General features: G+C 47.8%; 1 protein-coding gene across 2 annotated transcripts in view; it reads right to left on the bottom strand.

Moving 5' to 3' along the window:
- The window catches only part of LOC135041287 (E3 ubiquitin-protein ligase makorin-2-like), a 315422-nt gene that overhangs the window by 262795 nt on the left and 25976 nt on the right, over nucleotides 1–26651 (bottom strand). The window contains exon 2 of one of the 2 annotated variants that reach the window (XM_063954926.1): nucleotides 6404–6523. The exons of the other annotated variant lie outside the window; for it this stretch is intronic. Coding sequence (XP_063810996.1) covers nucleotides 6404–6523 — 120 coding nt within the window. The remainder of the gene's footprint in view (nucleotides 1–6403; nucleotides 6524–26651) is intronic. 2 annotated transcript variants of the gene reach the window in all.

Raw genomic sequence — 26651 nt, 5'->3', positions numbered from 1 at the left:
TTGAGGAACACCCCAACGATCTGCTACCTCTGCAAAGACTTCTGTGTGGAGGCCCCATTCTCCTGGATGGAGATAGTGCCTGCTGAGGAAGTCTGCTTCCCAGTTGTCCACTCCCGGAATGAAAATTGCCGACAGAGCTTTTACATGTCTTTCTGCCCAGAGGAGTATATGTCACCTCTGCCATTGCCACTCTTTTTGTTCCGCCCTGGCAGTTTATGTAAGCTACTGCCATTACATTGTCTGACTGGATCTGTATGGGATGACCTTGAAGGTGTGCCGCTTGATGAAGGCTGTTGTACACAGCTCTCAATTCCAGAATGTATATGCGAAGGAGTACTTCTTGACTTGACCATCGTCCTTGGAAGCTTTCCCCTTGTGTGACTGCTCCCCAACCTCGGAGGCTTGCATCTATGGTCACCAGGATCCAAGTCTGAATCCCGAACCTGTGTCCCTACAGGAGGTTAGACTTTGAAGCCACCACAAGAGTGAAATACTGGCTTTTGTTGACGGGATTATCCTCCGGTGCATGTGTAGGTGCGATCCGGACCACTTGTCCAGTAGGCCCATTGGAACACCCTGGCGCGGAATCGGCCAAATTGTAGAGCCCCCGTAGGCCGCTACCATCTTCCCCAGCAGACGGATGCACTGATTAATTGATACGCATGCTGGTTTTAAAACTTGTTTGACCATCCTCTGGATCTCCAGAGCCTTTTCCACCTGTAAGAATACTTTCTGTGCTTCCATGCCCAATATCACTCCCAGAGATAACCTCATTGTGGGTTCCAATTGTGATTTTGGAAGGTTTATGATCCAACCGTGCTGTTGAAGCACCGTCAGGGAGAGTGCAATGTTCTGCACTAAGTTCTCCCTGGATCTCACTTTTATGAGGAGATCGTCCAAGTATGGGATGACTGACTCCTTTCTTGCGAAGAAGAACCATCTCCGCCATCACCTTGGTGAATATTCTCAGAGCCGTGGAGAGCCCGAAAGGCAATGTTTGGAACGGATAGTGGCAGTCCTGCACCACAAACCTCAGGTATGCCTGATGCGGTGGGTAAATGGGAACATGTAAATAAGCATCTTTGATGTCCATTGATACCAGAAATTTCTTTTCCTCCAAGTTGGAGACCACCGCTCTCAGGGATTCCATCTTGAATTTGAACCTTATCAAATAAAGGTTCAGAGTCTGGTTCAGAGTCTTCAGGTTTAAAATCGGTCTGACCGAGCCATCCAGTTTCGGCACTACAAACAGGCTTGAATAAAACCCTTTTTCCTGTCGTGACACAGGAACTAAGAAAATTACGTTGTCTTGACATAAATTCTGTATTGCGTTCAGCACTTTTGCTCTGTCCTGAACAGAAGCTGGTAAGGCTGATTTGAAAAATTGGCATGGGGAAGGTCCTGAAATTCCAATTTGTACCCTTAGGATACTATCTGCAATACCCAAGGATCCAGTTCTGAGTGAACCCATACCTCGCTGAAAAACATTAGACGTGCCCCCACCCGATCGTACTCCCGCAGGTGAGCCCCAGCGTCATGCTGAGGTTTTAGCAGAAGTAGCTGTTGACTTCTGCTCCTGCAAGCCTGATGGTGTTGTAGATTTTTTTTACCTCTTCCTGCGAAGAAGGGGGTACCCCTTGCCTTTTTGGGCCGAAAGGATTGGATCTTATGAGAATTAAATCCTTTCCTAGGTGGAGCAGCTGTGGAAGGTAGAAATGCTGACTTGCCTGATATAGTTGTTGAAATCATGGCATCCAGCTAGTCTCCAAAGAGGGCTTCTCCATTGTAAGGAAGCGCCTCAATATTCTTTTTTGATTCCGCATCAGCATTCCATTGGCGGATCCACAGCGCCCTGTGGGCTGAAATCACCATAGCAGAGGATCTTGAATTCAGCAACCCAAAATCCTTCATAGCTTCAACTAAGTAACCTGCAGCATCTTTGATATGGCTTTGATAGTTAGGACTATTTCATCCCTGTCAACTGTGTCTATGTTAACAAGCAAGTTGTCAGACTATTTTTCCCACAGCGTTACCTACCCCACGCACAAGCAATGGTGGGCCTGAGCACCATTCTGTTAGCCGTATATATGGATTTTAGGGTTGTTTCTAACTTACGGTCAGCTGGATCTTTTAAGGGGGCTGAACCAGGGGCAGGCAAAACTATTTTCTTAGACAGCTGAGAAACTGAGGTGTCTATCATTGGGAGTGTCTCCCATTTGTGCCCGTCTTCCTCAGGGAAAGGGTACGCTACACGTATCCGTCTGGGAAGGGTAAATTTCTTCAGGGTTAGCCCAGGAATCTTCAAAGAATGCATTAAAATCCTTTGAAGGAGTTAAAATCACAACCTGCTTTTTATTTAATTTAAAATAATCCTTTTCCTCTGGGACCAGTGTTGTTTCAAGAAACTCCAACACTTCCTTTATAGGAACTATCATACATTGTATGCTTTTGGCTAATTTGTGGTCTACCCCTCTCAAATCCTCAGTGTGGATGTCAGAGTCGGAATCTGTGTCCCCTTGCATTATCTGGGCCAGAGACCTTTTCTGGGAACTGGATGGGACCAGAGTGGATGATATGGAGGGGTCAGTAAACCGTACATCCTCCACAGACTGCCTCCAATATTTAGTCTGTTCAGACTCAGAATTTCTTTACAAGCATTGACATTCTTTTGCAACATTCTCACCCACTCCGGCTCCTTCTGAGAGGGAAGGGCCACCACATTACCCTCTTGTGTATCTAAAATGGGTTCTTCCTGGAAAGAACCCTCCCCAATGTCTGACATGTTACACACTTGTACACACACACATACACCCCCCCTCCCCCTATCACACAGGAGAGCTATTGGGGACAGACCCACACTAAAGTCTGTCAGACACAGAGGGGACTTGCCAGTCCACACACTGCGCCTTATTGTGAATTGTGGAAATATTACCCAATTACAGCGCATATACCAATAATAGGCTCACAGACCTAATTATAATGAACACTCTCTGACCCTTCTATAACACCCTGTACTTGTATCAGCGTTGTCATGAGGAGAAACAGCGTTCAGGAGCTTCACACTGGAGTTTCTGCAGGAGAAAATGGCACACACTGAGTGTTCTGGCAAGTCTGAGGAGAAGCCCTGCCCTTCAGCCTCAGCAGTGTAATATTTATACTGTCTGGGGATGGCACATCAGCGGCTGTACATGTATGTACCCTTTCTGCCAGTAAGAGTAAGGTTTTATAACACGACGTGTACCTGTATGCGCGTGTACCTGTATGCCGCCAACAATGACCGGAGGATCCCCTCTCTGCAGGACTCCGGTAATATACTCACCAGCCTTCTGACTTCTAGCTCTGTTAGGGGGTGGCGGCAGTGCTGTGGGAGTGAACGCTGGCCAGGCTTGGGCTGTGTTCAGTACCCTTCAGGAGCTAATGGTGTCCTGTCGGCGGAAGCAGAACCATTAACTAATTGAGAAGTTGGTTCCTACTTCCCCCCCTAAGTCCCACAAAGCAGGAAAGCTGTTGCCAACAGCTTCCATGTAAAATAAAAAAACCTAACAGTCTTTTCCAGCAAAGCTCTGTAGAGCTCCACTAGTGTGCATCCAGTCTCCTGGGCACATTTTCTAAACTGAGGTCTGGAGGAGGGGCATAGAGGGAGGAGCCAGTTCACATTGTTGAAAAGTCTTAAAGTGCCGAAGGCTCCTGCGGAACAGTCTATACCCCATGGTGCTAAAAGAGACCCCAGCATCCTCTAGGACGTAAGAGAAATAAAATTAAAATTTCTAGTTCTATAAGCACTTACTTTGCAGCATTTTTTCCATAACTGGCTAAAACTTTTGCACAATATTGCACATGTACACACACAGGGTAATTGGCTTCCAACAAAATTAACACATCAGTATATTTTTGGATTGTGAGAGAAAACCGGAGTACACAGAGGAAACCAACACCAGAACGGGAAGAATATATAAACATCACACAGTTAGGGCCATGTTGGGATTCAACCAATGACCTGAGTGCTGTTTGGCAGTAACCGTTACACCATCAGTATATCATATAGACATTAGTAAGAATGTACAGATCATCATTAATTCCTATACCGTCAGGATCAACAGTGTGAGGAGTCATTTATATTAGTGTAATTATACAGCTAAAATTTATTTAGTTTGCGGTTCAACATTATGTAAGGAATTCCTATAGTCAATACATACAGACTTCTTCTCTATTAAACAAACAATTTACAATTAGGCTGTTCCAGGATTGTTTTCAATTCTTTACAATGGTGCCAAAATTAACTCAATGGAATTATTAATCCTAGTATAATGATTAACAACCTTCAGTCAGTATATAGCAGTACAAATCGCTATCACAGCTGAATCCTCACTTTGAATAGTAACTGTGGGGCAGATGTATTAAGCCTGGAGAAGGCATAAAAAAGTGATAAAGTGGTGATAAGTGCAAGGTGATAACGCACCAGCCAATCAGCTGAAATATGTAAATTGACAGTTATGAGCTGATTGGCTGTTGTGTTACCTTGCACATATCACCGCCTTATCACTTCTTTATGCCTTCGCCATACGTAATACATCTGCCCATGTGTTACATGCTGAATATAAAGGGATTTATGACATTCTACATAGGAATACATAGTATTTGCCAGCAGGCGAGATGCCGGCTGTCAAGATCCCGATAGCAGCATCCTGCCGGACAGAATGCCAGCAGCAGGGCAAGAGCTAAGATTGACCTTGCGAACTCTCTATGGGGGACATTTACTAAGCAGTGAAAAGTGGAGAAGTGAGCCAGTGGAGAAGATGCTCCACCAACCAATCAGCAGCTCTGTATAATTTTATATATACATAGTATATTATAGATGTTATAGTATATTATAGCTGTTACTTCAGTGCCGATTGGTTGCCATGGCCAACTTCTCCACTGGCTCACTTCTCCACTCTTATCACTGCTTAGTAAATGTCCCCCCATGGGTGTCATGGACACACACACACACACACGTGTCAATAGCCCCTGTGCGCCGCGATTCCATCGTCATTATCCTGACTGTTGGGATCTCGACAGCAGGCAAACTGATTGCATCTCTCTAAATAAACATCTAGATACACATATATTGTTTCTGTGTGAAAAGATAAATAGATCTCTGCTCAGTGTCTTTAAGGCGCAGTAATACACCTTCCACATTGAAAAGCAATTTACTGGAACAAGCTTATTTATTCTGTAATTTGCTGATCAGTCCTTTTTCTGTGTGCAAAGGTCAACCTGGGTCAAAATTACCAGGGCCCTTCACAGAGGAGTAATACCAGAGTTGATCGGTAAAATAACCGGGTAGAGCCGCTTCACCTGGTAAATTGCTTCTGTGTGAAAAGGGGGGCCTGGCTGAGATTGGCAAAACAACCCGGGATTTAGAGACTTTTCTGTTTGAAAGTGGTAAAAGCTTGCTTTAATAATCAGTGCCAGCAGCACCTGTTCAGTCTTTGCTCTGTGTAGCTCTGCAAATCACTATCAAACTTTGCTAAATCTTCACAATCTGATTAGTAACTTTGGGAAGATTTATTAAGCCTGGAGAAGGGATAAAGAAGTGAAAGCAGTGATAAGTGCAGGGTGATAACGCACTAGTCAGCTCCTGTTATTTTTCAAATCCGCAATGATTGGTTGGTGCGTTATCACCTTGCACTTATCACTGGTTTATCACTTCTTTATCCCTTCTCCAGGTTAATACATCTGCCCCGCTGTCACTTACTATGACTTTATAGAAACTATTCACTTTTGATTTCAACACTTTTTACTTCCAAGTGGCTAATTAGATATTGCCACTCAGTGTCTTTGCAGCTCAATTAATACATTAAATTGAAGATTGACGGCTGTTCACTATTACTATGGGGTGTATTCAATTGTAGTCGGAACTGCCGTCATGTTGGAAACACGGCAGTTTCCGACTTTTTTAGGTCTGAAACTATTCAGACCTATTCAATAGTCCTCCCGTTTTTCTGACAGGTCGGCAATTCAGACTTGTCGAAAAACACGTGGATCTGGGATTAGCCGCGGATCCACGTGTTATGTCGGATTCACGGCCAAATCCGACAGGTTTTATCCCCGTTTCCGACAATGTCAATCAGACTTTAAAAAGTTGGATTGCCATTGTTGAGAACGGCCAAATCCTGTCAGATTTGGCAGAGAATTGAATACTGAAAAGTTGGTTCCTTTCCTTCAGAAAGGATCCAACATCAATTGGATATACCCTAAACACTGTCACCTTATTACCAGATGCACCTAAGAAACAAACACTTTTTTATTTGATAACAGGCAGTCCCAAGGTTTAGCAGTAAACATTACAATACAGGAAACATAACATTGATACCAGCCACATGAATTAAATTATACTAATGAGTCTTCAAAAACAGACTACCTGCACTTGTCTCCATAAAAACAAAATCCATTCTGATAATGGCGGCAGAGTGGAGCCGATCTCTTTTCATGGGAGAACCTGCAATTTGGACCCCATCTGCAGTTACCTCTGATGAATGCTCTGCAGAGAAAATAAAAACATTTAGTACTCACTGCACTTATTGCCTACCTAATGAGCCACAAAGTATAAACTTGTTACTTTCCCAATTAAATTTGAGTAAAACATTCATGGTTAAGCTCTGCTTGCTCTGGAATAGGCAAAATCACTGCTAATGGGCAGAAGCTCAGGATTTATTTTGAACCAATTGACTTGGTTATGGATCCCTGGGTGAGAATGAGTGAAGTGCAGATACTGTACTTTACAGCAAAGTCGCAGAAACAAAACAAAAATGAGATTTATGGTAAGAAATTACCGTTGTTAAATCTTTCTGCGGTGTAGAGTAGGATCTTGATCTGAGGCACCAACAGGCTCAAAGCTTTGACTGTTCCCAGAATGCATAGCGGCACCTCCTCTATAACCCCACCTCCGTGCACAGGAGCTCAGTTTTTGTTAACCAGTCCAACACAGTAGCAGGCAAAAGACAACTGTTAGTAGCCACATACACCACATTCTCACGACAGGAGAAAGTGTCAGCAGCCAATGCCATACCAACCCAAAGAAGCCAAGTGCGTCAGGGTGGGCGCCCTGTGGAGCCCAGTGTACCTCGCAGAAAGATTCATCAACGGTAAGTTCTTACCATAAATCTCGTTTTCTGCTGAGGGGTATACTGGGCTCCACAGGAAATGGTATTGGGGATGTCCTAAAGCAGTTCCTGATGGGAGGGGATGCACTGTAGTGGGCACAAGAACCCGGCGTCCAAAGGAAGCATCCTGGGAGGCGGAAGAATTGAAGGCATAGAACCTTAAGAATGTGTTCACGGAGGACCACGTAGCCGCCTTGCACAACTGTTCAAGGGTCGCACCACAGCGGGCCACCCAAGAAGGTCCAACCGACCAAGTAGAATGGGCTTTGATGGTAGCAGGAGCTGGAAGGCCAGCCTGTACATAAGCATGTGCAATCACCATTCTAATACCATCTGGCCACGGTCTGCTTGTTAGCAGGACAGCCACATTTGTGAAAACCAAACAGTACAAAGAGAAATCGGACTTCCGAATGGAAGCAGTTCTCTTCACATAAATACGGAGAGCCCGTACCACATCCAAAGCCCACTCTTTGGAAAACAACTCAGGAGAGGCAAATGCCGGAACCACAATCTCCTGATTAAGTAAAAGAAGACACCACCTTAGGTAGATATCCGGGGAGCGTTCTAAGAACCGCCTGGTCACAGTGAAAAATCAGATAGGGAGACCTAAAAGACAAGGCACCCAAATCCAACATTGTCTGGCAGAGGCAATAGCCAGCAGAAACACCACCTTAAGAGAAAGCCACTTAAAGTCTGCAGATTCAAGAGGCTCAAAAAGATTCCTGTAATGCCTCCAGAACCACGACAAATCCCAAGGAGCCACAGGCGGGACATAGGGAGGTTGAATCTGTAACAGACCCTGGGTGAATGTATGAACATCAGGCAGAGTGGCAATTTCTCAGAAACCAAACCGACAAGGCAGAAATATGAACCTTGATGGAGGCCAGACGGAGGCCCAAGTCCAGGCCCTGCTGTAGAAAGGCCAAAAGTTTGGCCGTACTAAACTTGTAAGCGTCATGATGATTACATTCGCACCAAGCAAGGTAAGAATTCCAGACCCTATGGTAAATCCGGGCAGAAGCCAGCTTATGGGCCTTCAACAGTCTAAATGATCGCCTCAGAAAAAACTTTGGCCCTCAGTACGGAAGCTTCAAGAGCCATGCAGTCAAAGCCAGCCAGGCCAGATCCTGATATAGACACAAGAGCCCTGAACGAGGAGGTCTGGTCATTGTGGAAGCAGAAGAGGATGCTCTAATGATAGACCCTGAAGGTCTGAGAATCAATGCCATCTGGGCCACGCCGGAGCGATCAGAAGTAGGATACCTCCCTTCTTGCTTGAATTTCCTTAGCACCCTTGGCAGAAGTGACACCAGAGGGAACACGTATGGCAGCCAAAAGTTCCATGGAATTGCCATTGCGTCCACAAATGCTGCTTGAGGATCCCTTGTCCTTGCTCCGAAGACCGGAACCTTGTGATTTTGTCGAGACGCCATTAGGTACACATCTGGGAGGCCCCACTTGTCCAGTAGGAGTTGAAAAACTTCTGGATGGAGGCTCCACTCTCCGGTTTGTAGTCCGCTTCCCAGTTGAAGATCCCAGGAATGAACACTGCCTATATGGCTGGCAGATGGCATTCTGCCCACGGAAGAATTCTTGATACTTACTTCATTCGGCTTCGAGTGCCGCCTTGATTTATGTACACCACTGTGGTGGCGTTGTCCGATTGTGCTTGAACAGGTCTGTTCTGTATTAAATGCTGGGCCAAGTTCAGAGCATTGAACACTGCTCGCAGTTCTAGAATGTTTATCGGGAGGAGAGACTCCTCCTTGGTCCACCGACCCTGAAGGGAGTGTTGCTCCAACACCGCGCCCCAACCTCTCAGACTGGCACTTGTCGTCAGAAGGACCCAGTAGGAGATCCAGAAGGGACGACCCCTTCACAATCGTTGGTCCTGCAGCCACCAGCTCAGTGACAGACGGACCTCCAGAGACAAGGAGATCATGTGAGACCTGATCCGGTGATGCAGGCCGTCCCACTTTGCAGAAATTGATTCTGCCGAGGGCAGGAATGGAATTGAGCGTACTCCACCATGTCAAAATCAGACACCATGAGACCTAGCAATTGCATCGCCAAATGTATAGACACTTGCGGACGAGACAGGAAGCATCTCATCTTGTCCTGAAGTTTCAGGACCTTCTCCTGAGACAACAACCACCGCTGGTTGTGAGTGTCCAACAACGCCCCCAGGTGCACCATGCTCTGAACAGGGGCCAGGAAGATTTCTTCCAGTTGATGAGCCACCCATGGGCTTGCAGAAACTGGAGCGTCATTTTCAGATGACATGGTAGAATTTCTGGGGAATTTGCCAGGATCAAGTCGTCCAGATATACGGGAGGATCCTGACCCCTTGACGGCAGGGTACAGCCATCATTACCGCCATGACCTTGGTGAAAACTCGGGGAGTAGTGGTCAAACCAAAAGGTAACGCCCGAAATTGGTAATGGAGGTTGCCAACAGCAAACCTCAGGTACTGCTGATGCGACATTGCAATAGGAATATGCAGGTAAGCATCCTGTATGTGTCTACAGAGACCATATAATCCCCAGGTTCCAATGCCAGAACAATAGAGCGAAGAGTTTCCATACGAGACTTTCACGTATTTGTTCAGACTTGAGGCTGAGAATGGGCCATGAGGACCCATTCGGTTTCGGGACTAGGAATAGCGGAGAATAGTACCCCTTGCCTCTCTGAGCCAGAGGCACCTGTACTACCACTCCTGTGTCCAGGAGGGACTATACCACCAAATGAAGAGTTTTTGCCTTCACCTGATCCGAAGGGACGTCTGTCAGGCAAAATCGATGAGGGAGACGATTTTTGAAGGATACGGCGTAACCTCGAGTGACCACTTCCCGTATCCAGGCATCAGAATTGCATCCATATTCCTTGGGTAAACCCTAGAAGTCGGCACTCCACTCTGGGATCCCCCATAGGGAGGCCTGCCTCGTCATGCAGCAGGCTTGTCAGTTTTGGAAGCAGGCTGACTGGCAGCCCAGGCCCGTTTAGGTTTGGGCTTAGTGTGTTTGGAAGTGTGAGCGTTTCGGGTACGCTCAACCCTTTGCTTTCCCTGAAGGACGAAAGGAGCGAAAGAAAGTACTCTTAGCCTTCGGTACCGAGGGAGCAGTATTAGGTAGACACGCTGTTTTAGCAGAAGCTAAGTCAGACACTATCTTGTTCAGGTCCTCTCCAAAAAAATGTCTCCCTTAAAAGGGAACACCTGCAGGGTTTTCTTAAAATCCAGATCCACAGACCAGGATCATAGCCAAAGAATCCGGCAAGCCAGAATGGACGTAGTAGAAGCCTTGACCGCCAGAATACTGGCATCAGAAGCCACCTTCTTAATGCACTGAGAAGCTGTGACAATATACAATAGACATTGGCTAGCATTATCAGAGAAGTTAGAAGGCAGCTCCGCTTCCACCTCCTGAGCCCACGCTTCAATAGCCTCTGCAGCCCATGTCGCTGCAATAGTGGGTAGATGTACAGCACCTGCCAGTCTGTAAATCGCCTTCAAGCAACCCTCCACGCGCTTATCCGTAGGTTCTTTCAGAGACTTGACGGTAGTAACAGGCAGAGCTGAGGATGCCACTAGCTGCACCACCTGCGAATCCACTGGCAGGGGTGCTTCCCAATTCTTACTTAGCTCTGCAGCGAGAGGATAGCTAGCCAGCATCTTCTTGTTGTGAATTTCTTTCCTGGATTTTCCCAGGGTACCTGATGAACGTCAACTAAATTGTCAGAATGAGGTAAAACTTGTTTAACCACAGACGTTTAAACCTATCCGGTTTCATAGGAGCAGCTTCAGGCTCTGGGTCATCAGTAATTTGAAGAATTAGCCTGATTGCCTCCAATAAGTCAGGAACATCCACCTGGGAGACCAATTACCCATCAGAATTATCTGAATCAGTGTCTGTGGGGTCAGTATACACGCCATCCTCCTCAGACGAGGTGTCTGGGACGTGAGTGGATTGTGAGGAAGTAATAGCCCGCTTAGAGGACCCCGTTGTTTTAGGCAGGCGAGGGTTAGATTTGTGTTTGGTCAGAGATTGGTTAAATTGCTGTAACTGATTGGACAGGTGATCTGCCCATGGCGGATTAACCGTAGGGACCATAAGCAGTTGTACCAGCACATGAGGTCCCATAAGGGGCACAAGTTTAGTTACAAGCGTACTTAACAACGTGGAGAAAGTAGCCCAAGGTGGGTCATTTTGAACCCCCATTGCTACAGTTCCACTGGGGGGTAGGGAACCCCCAGAACCTGAACCCTCTGCTGCTATGTTTTCCTCTAATGTGTCTGCAGCATCACCACCACGCAATGTGGGATCAGCCCCAGCTCCGTTGCCCCTTGTAGCGGACATATCTGAAAGCTCAATTCAAGGCAACCCAGTACAATATCAGCAGCTAAATACCTGACAATACCTATACCTGGTGGATATAGTGGGGTCCCTGGACAGCCACATTGTCCACAACGGCGGCGCGGCCCTTCTCCAGAGACCTCGACTGAATTGCGATTTCAGCGGGTCCCGTCTGGGGTACCTGCTTACCTCCTCCCTATCGTGCGGCCACGCGATCCAGGAGAGCAGCAGCGGTATGTGTGCCTGATGAGACCAGAGCACCTCTGCTGTAAGTACCCTGCAACCAGGGCGCGGGAGTATACAGCGCCACTGGGGGAGGTGAGGGAGATGCAAAACAATGTCAGTATGACATAGCTTCAACTGCCTATGCTGCGGACCTTGAAGTCTTCTTTCTTGTCAGAAAAGCTCTTTTCAGGTGCAGCCCCTCCCTGTTAGCTATAATACAATGCAGGGTTAGGTGCGCCAAATGGACAATTACTTTTGGTGCAAAAAGGAGGATGTTGTTGTAATAACACTCAGACTAATTATTTTAAATGTCAAAAAATGTCTTTTATTTAGGCTAAAAATATGTCTTCATTTACTGCACGCACTAAGAACTTATGCAGTTCTATGAAGGGTTGTGGTTTAAAGATTGGTGAAGGGGACTGGATGGTGAGGGATGTTGGAGGGGGTGGGGGGGAAAAAAAGAAAGATAACTGTGTGCTTTGGATATATTAACAAGTCTGTTATTGTGAAGGAATGGAGACACTCAGGTCGGTGGCGTCCCACCTCTGTAGTGTCTATAGTTCTGTTAGAATGTCCAGAGCCTATGATCAGTACTTATAATTTGTCCAATTAGAAGAGGTTCAAAACAAATAGGGGTACCCCCGGAGGGTCGGTGCGGCAAGGGATCCTAATGGTTGCTAATAGTCAGGTAGTGAGGGCTCCGGACATACCGTCCACCCCTGTGCTCTGACAGTTCACGGTGTCATTCTTCTGAACGCACCGTGGTTGTCTGTGCGAATGGGGAAGCGGTCACCGTCTTGGAGAGGGAGGAAGACAACTGCTTCTAGCCCTGCTGGGCTGTCTGCCGTGTCTTCTCCTCTCCTACAGAGTCCCTTACCTTATCCTCGTAGCTCCGTCTTGTACCCTCTTGCCGGCGGCCTGCTCCGTTCTCCTTCAGCGGCGCTGTCCTCCTCTTGCTTCCGGGTTGTCCTGGTCACGTGTTTAGGTTACGAGGCTGCGGAGTTCTCCTTCAGTGAGGCGGCTGTTCTCCCTCGTCCGTCTTCGTTTCTATGTCTCTTGAGGCTCTGTTAGAGTTAAAGTAAATGACTGGAGTATTGGGTAGGAGCACAGTAGAGACACCCTGGCCCTTGGGGACAAGGTTATCAGCCGATGCATCTGAAGATGCGATCCGGACCACTTGTCCAGCAGATCCCACTGAAAGATCCTTGCATGGAACCTGCCGAATGGAATTGCTTCGTAAGAAGCTACATCTTTCCCAGGACTCGCGTGCAGTGATGCACCGACACCTGTTTTGGTTTTAGGAGGTATCTTACAAGAGATGACAACTCCCTATGCCTTCTCCTCCGTGAGAAACACTTTTTTCTGTTCTGTGTCCAGAACCATCCCCAGGAACAGTAGACGCGTTGTAGGAACCAGCTGCAACTTCGGGATATTCAGGATCCAGCCGTGCTGTTGTAGCACTGTCTGAGCTAGTGCTACTCCGATCAACAACTGTTCCCTGGACCCCGCCTTTATAAGGAGATCGTCCAAGTACGGGATAATTATGACTCCCTTTTTTCGAAGGAGTATCATCATTTCTGTTATTACCTTGGTAAATACCCTCAGAGCCGTGGATAGACCAAACGGCAACGTCTGGAATTGGTAATGACAGTCCTGTACCACAAATCTGAGGTACTCCTGGTGAGGAGGGTAAATGGGGACATGCAGGTAAGCATCCTTGATGTCCAGTGATACCATGTAATCCCCCTCGTCCAGGCTCGCAATAACTGCTCTGAGCGATTCCATTTTGAACTTGTACCTTCTTATGTAAGTGTAAAGTGATTTTAGATTTAAAATGGGTGTCACCGAACCGTCCGGTTTCGGTACCACAAACAACGTGGAATAATAACCCCTTCCCTGTTGCAAGAGGGGTACCTTGATTATCACCTGCTGAGAGTACAGCTTGTGAATTGCCTCCAGCACTGCCTCCCTGTCTAGGGGAGTTGTTGGCAAAGCTGATTTGAGGAAACGGCGAGGGGAGACGTCTCGAATTCCAGCTTGTAACCCTGAGATACCACTTGTAGAATCCAGGGATCTACCTGTGAGCGAGCCCACTGGTCGCTGAAGTTCCGGAGACGGGCCCCCACCGCACCTGGCTCCGCCTGTGGAGCCCCAGCGTCATGCGGTGGACTTAGAGGAAGCGGGAGAGGGCTTTTGCTCCTGGGAGCTGGCTGTATGGTGCAGCTTTTCCCCCCCACCTCTGGGCAGAAAGGACAAGCCTTTAACCCGCTTGCCTTTCTGTGGCCGAAAGGACTGTACCTGATAATACGGTGCTTTCTTTGGCTGTGGTAAAAATGTCGACTTTCCAGCAGTTGCTGTGGAGACAAGGTCCGAAAGACCCGCCCCAAACAATTCCTCACCTTTGTAAGGCAAAACCTCCATGTGCCTTTTAGAATCTGCATCACCTGTCCATTGCCAGGTCCACAATACCCTCCAGGCAGATATGGACATTGCATTTACTCTAGATGCCAGCCGGCAAATATCCCTCTGGGCATCTCTCATATACTCTATGTTTAGCAATATAGTGTCCCTGTCCAGGGTATCAATGTTATCAGACAGGGAATCTGACCACGCGGCTGCAGCACTGCACATCCATGCTGAAGCAATAGCCGGTCGCAGTATAAAACCTGAGTGTGTATACACAGACTTCAGGATAGCCTCCTGCTTTCTATCTGCAGCCTCCTTTAGGGCGGCCGTATCAAGAGAAGGTAGTGCCACCTTTTTTGACAAGCGTGTGAGCGCTTCATCCACCCTAGGGGATGTCTCCCAACGTGACCTATCCTCTGGCGGGAAAGGGTACGCCATTAGTAATCTTTTAGAAATCACCAGTTTCTTATCGGGGGAAGCCCACGCTTCATCACACACTTCATTCAACTCATCAGATGGGGGAAAAACCACTGGTTGCTTTTTCTCCCCAAACATAATACCCTTTTTTGTGGTACCTGGGTAAAGATCAGAAATGTGCAACACATCTTTCATTGCCGTAATCATGTAACGGATGGCCCTATTGGAATGTACCGTGGTCTCACCGTCGTCGACACTGGAGTCAGTATCCGTGTCGACGTCTGTATCTGCCATCTGCGGTAGCGGGCATTTTAGGGCCCCCGATGGCTTTTGAGACGCCTGGGCAGGCACGGGCTGAGAAGCCGGCTGTCCCACATCTGTCATGTCGTCAAACCTTTTGTGTAAGGAGTTGACACGGTCACGTACTTCCTTCCACATATCCATCTACTCAGGTGTCGACCCCGCAGGGGGTGACATCACATTTATAGGCACCTGCTCCGCCTCCACATAAGCCTCCTCATCAAACATGTCGACACAGCCGTACCGACACACCGCACACACACAGGGAATGCTCTGACTGAGGACAGGACCCCACAAAGCCCTTTGGGGAGACAGAGAGAGAGTATGCCAGCACACACCAGAGCGCTATATAATGCCGGGATTTACACTACTCACAGTGATTTCCCTTATAGCTGCTTATTACACAGAATTGCGCCTAAATTTAGTGCCCCCCCTCTTTTTTACCCTTATGTAGTCTGAAACTGCAGGGGAGATCCTGGGAGCGATCCTTCCAGCGGAGCTGTGAGAGGAAATGGCGCCAGTGTGCTGAGGGAGATAGCCCCGCCCCTTTTTCGGCGGACTTCTACCGCTTTTATTAAATTAATGTGGCAGGGGTATTTTACACATATATAGCCTAGTAAGCTATATTATGTGCGTTTGCCACCTGTAAGGTACTCAAATTGCTGCCCAGGGCGCGCAACCCCCCCCCCCCCCCCAGCGCCCTGCACCCATAGTGACCGGAGTGTGTGGTGTGCACAGGGAGCAATGCAGTGCTGTGCGCTACCTTAATGAAGACAGGAGTCTTCAGCCGCCGATTTTGAGGAGGATCTTCTTGCTTCTGGCTCTGCAAGGGGGACGGCGGCGCGGCTCCGGGACCGGTCGATCATGGACGGGCCCAGTGTTCGATCCCTCTGGAGCTAATGGTGTCCAGTAGCCTAAGAAGCCCAAGCTAGCTGCAAGCAGGTAGGTTCGCTTCTCTCCCCTAAGTCCCTCGTAGCAGTGAGTCTGTTGCCAGCAGATCTCACTGAAAATAAAAAACCTAAAATATACTTTCTTTTTCTAGGAGCTCAGTAGAGCCCCTAGTGTGCATCCAGCTCAGCCGGGCACAAAATTCTAACTGAGGTCTGGAGGAGGGTCATAGTGGGAGGAGCCAGTGCACACCAGGTAGTCCTAAAGCTTTCTTTAGTTATGCCCAGTCTCCTGCGGAGCCGCTATTCCCCATGGTCCTCATGGAGTTCCCAGCATCCACTAGGACGTCAGAGAAATATACGTTATGGTAAGAACTTACCATTGATTACGTGATTTCTCTTATGTCCACAGGTATCCACAGGATAACATCGGGGTATTGTCGAGCGACAGCGAAAATGGCACCAACACGGTCACAAGCTTTCTGGCCTCCCAGGATGCATTGGGGCCTTCACAATATAGTCCCGCCCACTGACTCAGTCAGATCAGTTCTTTCCACAGCGATTTTAGGCAGAAACATCAGGCAGAGACCTGTTTAGGCGATAAGAACACACATGCACACCCTTCCATACAAGGAAGAGGTTTTAGTGATTGTCTAGATCCTCAAATCAGATGAGTCAGGGTGGGAACCCTGTGGATACCTGTGGACATAAGAGAAATCACGTTATCAACAGTAAGTTCTTACCATAACGTATATTTCTCTGGCTGGGTCCACAGTATTATCCACAAGATAACATTGGGATTCCCAAAGCCATTTTAGTGGTGGGGACGCTCCTGATTGCACAGGAGGACCTTTCGCCCGAAGTCTGCATCATGAGAGGCAAAAGTATCCAAGGCATAATGTCTGATGAATGCGTTTATGGAAGACCATGTGGCTGCCCTACATATCTGTTCTGCTGAAGCACCCTGTTGTACTGCCCAAGAAGGACCTACCTTACGTGTAGAGTGTGCAGAGACATTAGCCGGAATAGGGAGATCTGCATGAGAATAAGCTTCTGATATTACCATTCGGAGCCATCTCGCCAGCGTCCGTTTTACTAGCAGGCCATCCTCTTCTATGGAATCCGTAGAGGATGGAGAGAATCTGTTTTCCTGATGGCACTAGTACGATCTATGTAGATTCTTAAAGCCCGGACCACGTCCAGCGACGCTTCTCCCGCAGATAGTCCCGATACCTGAAAAGCTGAGACTACAATCTCTTCATTCAGGTGAAACTTTGAAACCACCTTTGGAAGATAGCTAGATCTCGTTCTGAGAACTGCTCCGTCTGGAAAAAAACTAGGAAACTTACATGATAATGCTCCTAATTCTGACACTCTTCTGGCTGACGCCATTGCCAGTAAAAAAAATAAGAATTTACTCACCGATAATTCTATTTCTCGCAGTCCGTAGTGGATGCTGGGGACTCCGTAAGGACCATGGGGAATAGACGGCTCCGCAGGAGTCTGGGCACAACTAAAAGAAAGCTTTTAGACTACCTGGTGTGCACTGGCTCCTCCCCCTATGACCCTCCTCCAAGCCTCAGTTAGGAACTGTGCCCGGAAGAGCTGACACAATAAGGAAGGATTTTTGAATCCCGGGTAAGACTCATACCAGCCACACCAATCACACCATATAACACGTGATAGGAACCCCGGTTAACAGTATGATAACAAATGGAGCCTCTGAAGAGATGGCTCACAACAAAACCCGATTTTTGTAACAATAACTATGTACAGGTATTGCAGACAATCCGCACTCTGGATGGGCGCCCAGCATCCACTACGGACTACGAGAAATAGAATTATCGGTGAGTAAATTCTTATTTTCTCTGACGTCCTAGTGGATGCTGGGGACTCTGTAAGGACCATGGGGATTATACCAAAGCTCCCAAACGGGCGGGAGAGTGCGGATGACTCTGCAGCACCGAATGAGAGAATTCCAGGTCCTCCTCAGCCAGGGTATCAAATTTGTAGAATTTTGCAAACGTGTTTGCCCCCGACCAAGTAGCTGCTCGGCAAAGTTGTAAAGCCGAGACCCCTCGGGCAGCCGCCCAAGATGAGCCCACCTTCCGCGTGGAATGGGCTTTTACAGATTTAGGCTGCGGTAAGCCTACCGCAGAATGCGCCAGCTGAATAGTGCTACAAATCCAGCGCGCAATAGACTGCTTAGAAGCAGGAGCACCCAGATTGGTGGGTGCATACAGGATAAACAGCGAGTCAGTCTTTCTGACTCCAGCCGTCCTGGAAATATAAATTTTTAGGGCCCTGACTACGACCAGCAACTTGGAATCCTCCAAGTCCCTAGTAGCCGCAGGCACCACAATAGGTTGGTTCAAGTGAAAAGCTGAGACCACCTTTGGGAGAAACTGAGGACGAGTCCTCAATTCTACCTTATCCATATGGAAAATCAGATAAGGGCTTTTACAAGACAAAGCAGCCAATTCTGAAACCCGCCTGGCCGACGCCAAGGCCAACAGCATGACCACTTAAGTCTTAAGTGGTTCGAACCAATGTGATTTCAGGAATGCCAAAACCACATTGAGATCCCAAGGTGCCACTGGGGGCACAAAAGGAGGCTGAATATGCAGTACTCCTTTGACAAAAGTCTGAACTTTGGGCAGTGAAGCCAGTTCTTTTTGGAAGAAAATCGACAGCCGAAATCTGGACCTTTATGGACCCCAATTTGAGGCCCAACGACACCCCTGCTTGCAGGAAGTGCAGGAATCGACCCAGTTGAAATTCCTCCGTCGGGGCCTTCATGGCCTCACACCAAGCAACATATTTTCGCCAAATGCGGTGATAATGTCTTGCGGTGACATCCTTCCTGGCTTTGATCAGGGTAGGGATGACTTCCTCCGGAATGCCCTTTTCCTTCAGGATCCGGTGTTCAACCGCCATGCCGTCAAACGCAGCCGCTGTAAGTCTTGGAACAGACAGGGTCCCTGCTGCAGCAGGTCTTGTCTGAGCGGCAGAGGACAAGGGTCCTCTGTAAGCATCTCTTGAAGTTCCGGGTACCAAGCTCTTCTTGGCCAATCCGGAACCACGAGTATGGTTTTCACTCCTCGCCTTCTTATTATTCTCAGTACCTTGGGTATGAGAGGTAGAGGAGGAAACACATAAACCGACTGGTACACCCATGGTGTCACTAGAGCTATCGCCTGAGGGTCTCTTGACCGGGCGCAATATCTTTTCAACTTCTTGTTGAGGCGGGACGCCATCATGTCTACCTGTGGTTTTTCCCACCGGTTGACCAGCATTTGGAAGACTTCTGGATGAAGTCCCCATTCTCCCGGGTGGAGGTCGTGCCTGCTGAGGAAGTCTGCTTCCCAGTTGTCCACTCCCGGAATTAACACTGCCGTCAGTGCTAACACATGATTCTCTGCCCATCTGAGAATCCTTGTGGCTTCTGCCATCGCCATCCTGCTTCTCGTGCCGCCCTGTCTGTTTACATGGGCGACCGCCGTGATGTTGTCTGACTGGATCAGTACCGGCTGGTTTTGAAGCAGGGGTCTTGCCTGGCTTAGGGCATTGTAAATGGCCCTTAGCTCCAGGATATTTATGTGAAGAGAAATCTCCTGATTTGACCACAGTCCTTGGAAATTTCTTCCCTTTGTAACCGCCCCCCAGCCCCGAAGGCTGGCATCCGTGGTCACCAGGACCCAGTCCTGTATTCCGAATCTGCGGCCCTCTAGTAGATGAGCCCTCTGCAGCCACCACAGCAGCGACACCCTGGTTCTGGCCGATAGGGTTATCCGCTGTTGCATCTGGAGATGGGACCCGGACCATTTGTCCAACAGGTCCCACTGGAACATCCTTGCGTGGAACCTTCCGAATGGAATTGCTTCGTACGAAGCTACCATTTTTCCCAGGACTCGTGTGCATTGATGTACCGATACTTTTCCTGGTTTTAGGATGTCTCTGACCAGAGATGACAATTCCTCGGCTTTTTCCAGTGGAAGAAACACTCTTTTCTGGTCTGTGTCCAGAATCATTCCCAGGAACAGAAGACGTGTCGTCGGGACCAGCTGTGACTTTGGAATGTTTAGAATCCAGCCGTGCTGTTGTAGCACTTCCTGAGAAAGTGCCACCCCCACTATCAACTGTTCTTTGGACCTCGCCTTTATCAGGAGATCGTCCAAGTACGGGATAATTAAAACTCCCTTCTTGCGAAGGAGTATCATAATTTCGGCCATTACCTTGGTGAAGACCCTCGGTGCCGTGGATAACCCAAACGGCAGCGTCTGGAACGGATAGTGACAGTCCTGTACCACAAATCTGAGGTACTCCTGGTGCGGAGGGTAAATGGGGACACGCAGGTACGCATCCTTGATGTCCAGGGATACCATGTAATCCCCCTCCTCCAGGCTCGCAATAACCGCCCTGAGCGATTCCATCTTGAACTTGAACCTTTTGATATAAGTGTTCAAGGCTTTTAAATTTAAGATGGGTCTCACCGAACCGTCCGGTTTCGGTACCACAAACATTGTGGAGTAGTAACCCTTTCCTTGCTGAAGGAGGGGTACCTTGACGATCACTTTCTGTGAATACAGTTTTTGAATAGCCACCAACACTGCCTCCCTGGCAGAGGGAGTTGCCGGCAAGGCAGATTTTAGGAAACGGCGGGTGGGAGACGTCTCGAATTCCAGCCTGTACCCCTGAGATACTACTTGAAGGACCCAGGGATCCACTTGTGAGAGAGCCCACTGTGTGCTGAAAAACCTGAGACGTGCCCCCACCGTTCCCGATTCCGCCTGAGCAGCCCCAGTGTCATGCTGTGGACTTACCGGACGCAGGGGAGGACTTCTGCTCCTGGGAACTAGCTGTGTGCTGCAGCTTTTTCCCCCTTCCTCTGCCCCTCGGCAGAAAGGATGAGCCTCTAGCCCGCTTATTTTTCTGGGGCCGAAAGGACAGTACCTGATAATACGGTGCTTTCTTTTGCTGTGGGGTAGCCTGTGGCAAAAAAGTCGATTTCCCAGCAGTAGCTGTGGAAACGAGGTCTGAAAGACCTTCCCCAAAGAGTTCCACCCCTTTATAGGGTAAAACTTCCATGTGACGCTTGGAGTTGGCATCACCTGACCATTGCCTAGTCCATAACCCCCGTCTGGCGGCAATGGACATAGCGCTTATTTTTGATGCCAGCCGGCAAATATCCCTCTGTGCATCACGCATGTATAAGACCACGTCTTTTATATGGTCAATCGTTAGCAAAATATTGTCCCTATCCATGGTATCAATGTTTTCTGACAGGGAGTCTGACCACGCCGCAGCAGCACTGCACATCCAAGCTGATGCAATAGCGGGTCTCAATATAATGCCAGTGTGTGTATATAGCTTTTAGGGTACTTTCCTGCTTTCTATCAGCAGGTTCTTTTAGGGCAGCCGTATCTGGAGACGGTAGTGCCACCTTCTTTGATAAGCGTGTCAGCGCTTTATCTACCCTAGGGGGTGTTTCCCAGCGTGACCTATCCTCTGGCGGGAAAGGGTACGCAGCCATTAACCGTTTAGAAATGATCAATTTCTTATCTGGGGAAGTCCACGCTTCCTCACACACCTCATTTAATTCGTCAGATGCAGGAAAAACTACTGGTAGTTTTTTCTCACCAAACATAATACCCTTTTTTGTGGTACCTGGGGTATCATCAGAAATGTGTAATACATTTTTTCATAGCCTCAATCATATAACGGGTGGATCTATTGGAGGGTACACTCGTCTCATCATCGTCGACACTGGAGTCTGTATCCGTGTTGACATCTGTATCTGTCATCTGAGGTAGCGGGCGTTTTATAGCCCCTGATGACATTTGAGACGCTTGGACAGGCACAAGCTGAGTAGCCGGCTGTCCTATGTCGTCAAACCTTTTATGTAAGGAGCTGACACTGTCACGTAATTCCTTCCATAAGTCCATCCACACTGGTGTCGACCCCGCAGGGGGTGACATCACATTCACAGGCATTTGCTCCGCCTCCACATCATTATCCTCATCATACATGTCGACAGCAGTACCGACACACAGCAGACACACAGGGAATGCTCTTACAGAGGACAGGACCCCACAAAGCCCTTTGGGGAGACAGAGGGAGAGTATGCCAGCACACACCAGGGCGCTATATAACACAGGGATATCACTATACAGAGTGTTTTCCCCTATAGCTGCCTATAATATATATATATTGCGCCTAAATTGTGCCCCCCCTCTCTTTTTTACCCTTTCTGTAGTGCAGGACTGCAGGGGAGAGCCAGGGAGCTTCCTTCCAGCGAAGCTGTGAGGGAATAATGGCGCCAGTGTTCTGAGGGAGTTGGCTCCGCCCCTTTTTCGGTGGGCTTTCTCCCGCTATTTTATCGTTTCTGGCAGGGGTTAATATACACCTATATAGCCTCTGGGGCTATATATGGTGTTAGTTTTGCCAGCCAAGGTGTTATTATTGCTGCTCAGGGCGCCCCCCCCCCAGCGCCGTGCACCCATCAGTGACCGCAGTGTGTGGTGTGCATGAGGAGCAATGGCGCACAGCTGCAGTGCTGTGCGCTACCTTGGAGAAGACAGAAGTCTTCAGCCGCCGATTTTCCGGACCACCTTCTTGTTTCTGGCTCTGTAAGGGGGACGGCGGCGCGGCTCCGGGAACGGACGACGAGGTCGGGTCCTGTGTTCGATCCCTCTGGAGCTAATGGTGTCCAGTAGCCTAAGAAGCCCAAGCTACCACCACTTAGGTAGGTTCGCTTCTTCTCCCCTTAGTCCCTCGTTGCAGTGAGCCTGTTGCCAGCAGGTCTCACTGAAAATAAAAAACCTAAACTATACTTTCTTCTAGGAGCTCAGGAGAGCCCCTAGTGTGCATCCAGCTCAGCCGGGCACAGAAATCTAACTGAGGCTTGGAGGAGGGTCATAGGGGGAGGAGCCAGTGCACACCAGATAGTCCTAAATCTTTCTTTAGATGTGCCCAGTCTCCTGCGGAGCCGTCTATTCCCCATGGTCCTTACGGAGTCCCCAGCATCCACTAGGACGTCAGAGAAAGAACTTTAACCGTTAACCACTTAAGATCTGCTCTCAAGTGGTTCAAACAGAGGACCCTGGAGAAATTTAAGAACTAAATTCAAATCCCAGGGAGCTGCAGGAGGAACAAATGGAGGTTGATTATGTACTACTCCTTGAAAAAATGTACGTACATCCTGTAAATCAGCAATCTTCTGCTGAAACCATACAGTTAACGCTGAAACTTGAACCCTCAAGGAAGCAACTTTCAACCCTTTATCCAATCCTGCCTGAAGGAAATCCAAAATCCTAGCTACTTTAAAAGATCTCGGATTGAATTTTTTTCCAGTACACCAATGAATATAGGCTTGCCATATTCTATGATACACACGGGCCGAAGAGGGCTTTCTTGCTCTAAGCATAGTTTGGATTACTTGTTTCGAAAATCCTTTAGCCTCTAAGATAGAGGTTTCAAGAGCCACGCCATCAAAGACAGGCGATCCAAATGACTGACAACAAGGACCCTGCATTAGCAGATCTGGACGTTGAGGGAGCAGTATCGGTGCTTCCACGGACATTCTCAACAGATCTGTGTACCAATGCCTTCTGGCCAAGCTGGAGCTATAGAATGATTGCTCCTTTTACCTGTTTTATCTTTCGCACTACTCTGAGTAACAGAGATATTGGCGGGAACAGATACGCCAGCTGAAACCTCCATTCTACTGACAGTGCGTCTACAAGGACCGCTCCTGGGTCCCTTGTTCTCGATCCATACCTTGGAACTTTGTTGTTTAGACGAGACGCCATAAGGTCTATCGCTGGTAGACCGCATTTGTTCACCAGTGTCTGAAACTTCTGGGTGTAGTGCCCATTCGGTTTCCTGAATGGTGTGTCGACTGAGAAAATCCGCTTCCCAGTTTAGTACACCCGGGACAAATTCTGCTGACAATGCTGGGAGATGAGTTCTGCCCATTTTAGAATGGGAGTTACTTACTCCATCAGTCTCTTGCTGTGAGTTCCTCCTTGATGATTGAGGTATGCTACTGCTGTCGCATTGTCTGAGCGGATCTGGACTGGTCTTCCTTGTAGATTGTCCTTTGCCTGAACCAGAGCCAAGTAAATGGCCCTTATTTCTAACAGATTTATTGACAGGCGACTTTCCCTTGCGGTCCACTTTCACTGGAACCATAGGCTTCCGAGTACCACCCCCCCGCCCTGCAGGCTGGCATCTGTTGTCAGGACTTGCCACTCTTATCCAAAAGGGTCTCCCCTTGTTTAAATGGTCTGTCTATAGCCACCACGCTAGAGACCTTTTTATGTTTACTGGAATCTTCATCATCTGCTTCTTTATCGTCTGATGATTTCCGTTCCATTTGGTCAGAATAAGGTGCTGCAACGGTCTGGAGTGGAATTGCGCATATTGCACCATGTCGAAGGTTGATACCATCAGACCCAACAGTCACATTGCTGCATGGACTGACATTGTCTGGGCTTGCAACGCTTCCTGAGCCATGACCTGCACCTTGACTATCTTTCTCTGGTAAGAGAACTTTCTGTAGGTCTGAATCCAATATGGCTCCCAAATGAACCATCCGCTGTGATGGATTCAGGGACGACTTTTCCCAATTTATGAGCCACCCGTGTCTCTGTAAACAAACCATCGTCTGTTAAAGATGGCTCAACAGTAAATCTTGCGACTGTGCTAAGATTAACAGGTTGTCTAGGTATGGGAATATTCTTATCCCCTGTTTGCGCAGACAAGCTGCCATAACCACCATGATCTTGGTAAATACCCTGGGTGCTGTAGCTAGCCCGAAAGGCAGAGCTTGGAACTGGAAACGTTCCTGGAGGATGGCAAACCTGAGGTAACACTGATGAGACAGTGCTATAGGCACATGTAGGTAAGCATCCCGTACATCCAGAGATACCATGTAATCTCCCGGTTCCATAGCCAACATTATGGAGCGTAACGTCTCCATGTGGAACTTCGGGATCCATACGTATCTGTTCAGCATTTTCAGATTCAGAATTGGTCGATATGACCCATTTGGCTTCTGGATTAGAAATAGATTGGAGTAAAACCCCTGTCCCCTTTGTGATGGAGGTACTGGGACAATCACACCTGACTGCAGTAATTTTTGGACTGCTTCTTGTAGGGCATTGGCCTTCGACTCTATACGAGACGGGCTGGTGCAAAAAAATCTTTGAGAAGGCTGCCTCCTGAATGGGAACCCATACCCCTGAGATACTACCTTCTGCACCCAAGCGTTCAGGCTTGGAAGCTGGCTTTTTGCTAGCCCACTGCTTCCTACCCCTGGTTTTGAACTGGGGTTGCTTGGGCTCCTCTTTAGCTTTCGCTTTGCCAACGAAATGAGTAAAATTTTAAACCCTTGGACTTAGGGTTATAAGCAGCCGGAAATCTGACCTTTTTCGATTCAGCCTCTGATTCTAGGATATCTGATAAAGGTTTTCCAAATAATATATTACCGACAAAAGGCAATACTTCCAATTCTTTCTTGGACTCCGCATCTGCCTTCCAGGTCCGTAGCCAAACTGCTCTGCGAGCGACTACTGTCAAGGCTGAAGTTTTAGAAGCAACTGTACCTACATCAATTGCTGCTTCTTCCAAATACTGGGCAGATTGTCTTAAACAGCAAAAACGATCCTCTTGCTCCCTAGAGAAGGGATGTCATTCTCTAGTTCCTCTATCCATTCGCCCATTGCCTTTGCTACCCAGGCCGAAGCCATAGCAGGTCTTACTACTGCTCCTACTAGAGAAAAAATATTTTTCAAAAGGCTCTCTACCCTTCTGTCTGTGACATCATTCAATGAGGTAGATGACAGTGGTAAAGCAGATTTATGCACGAGTCGCAGAACTTTTGGAGGAACTTCTCTTTTCGAACAATCCACAGCAGGAAATGGATAATAAGAATCCCATCTCTTAGGAATCTTATACTTTTTACTGGGCTCTGCCCAAGACTCAACCATCATTTCCGTCAACTCATCTGACGCTGGGAATTCAGCTTTCACTGATTTTGTTAGTTTAAATACAGGTGCTTTAGCTTTTAACACTGTCTTGGCTGGCTCTTCCAACGAGAGAACAGCCTTCACAGCATTAATAAGTTCAGCTACATCTTCTGAACTAAAGCTCTGCGACTGATCATCATACGGAGTTGAATCTATTGAATCATCATCATCCGATGTATCATCTTGTATAGTCTGCCACACAGACGTATCTGTCTTAGTTTTACCTGTCCCTTGGTTGCTTGTAGAGGCTACTGGAACCAAAACATAGGAAGGGAGCTGCATATATGGGTTCATAGTGTAACCTAACCCTTGAGGTGGTGCTACCGGAGTTAACCTGTCCGTTATTGAAGATAGAGTCTTTGCGAACATTCTATGGTGGCTCTGTTGGTGGTTGAACCAACTCCTGTTTTTTACTTCGCTGAAAAGCGAAACAGTTTGCACACAAACCCTCATAAGTGACCAATTGATTCATATCAATTACCCCTAACTTACAAGATAAGCATGTTAGGGCTGTAGGAGTGCTTGATAAATTCTCCTAATCACTTTTGCAGCTCACAGACATGGTATTAATCTGTTATTGACTACACAATTTTGTGACTGAAAATCACCCTATATGTCAGTATATAGAGCCGAGATCAATCTGACCACAGTGCACCTGATTTGAGGGTCAGAACAGGACTGACATTACACAAAAAAGTCAGCACACATACTAGCAGTCAGTCACATGTTAAAGCATTAGACATTGCCATATGAGAATACAACCTCCATAACAACTTATACATAAGTAGGAAAATTGTACTTCTGTTTTAAACTGGTTCTTTTTTCAACATAGCATGCAGAAAACTGTTACACACACCAGTGCTAACAGGAGTATACCGGTGTATGAAC

This window comes from Pseudophryne corroboree, chromosome 2 (genome assembly GCF_028390025.1).
Source record: "Pseudophryne corroboree isolate aPseCor3 chromosome 2, aPseCor3.hap2, whole genome shotgun sequence".
NCBI lineage: Eukaryota > Metazoa > Chordata > Amphibia > Anura > Myobatrachidae > Pseudophryne > Pseudophryne corroboree.
The sequence above is the reverse complement of the archived record's forward strand: the minus strand, read 5'-3'. Positions and strand labels throughout refer to the sequence as shown.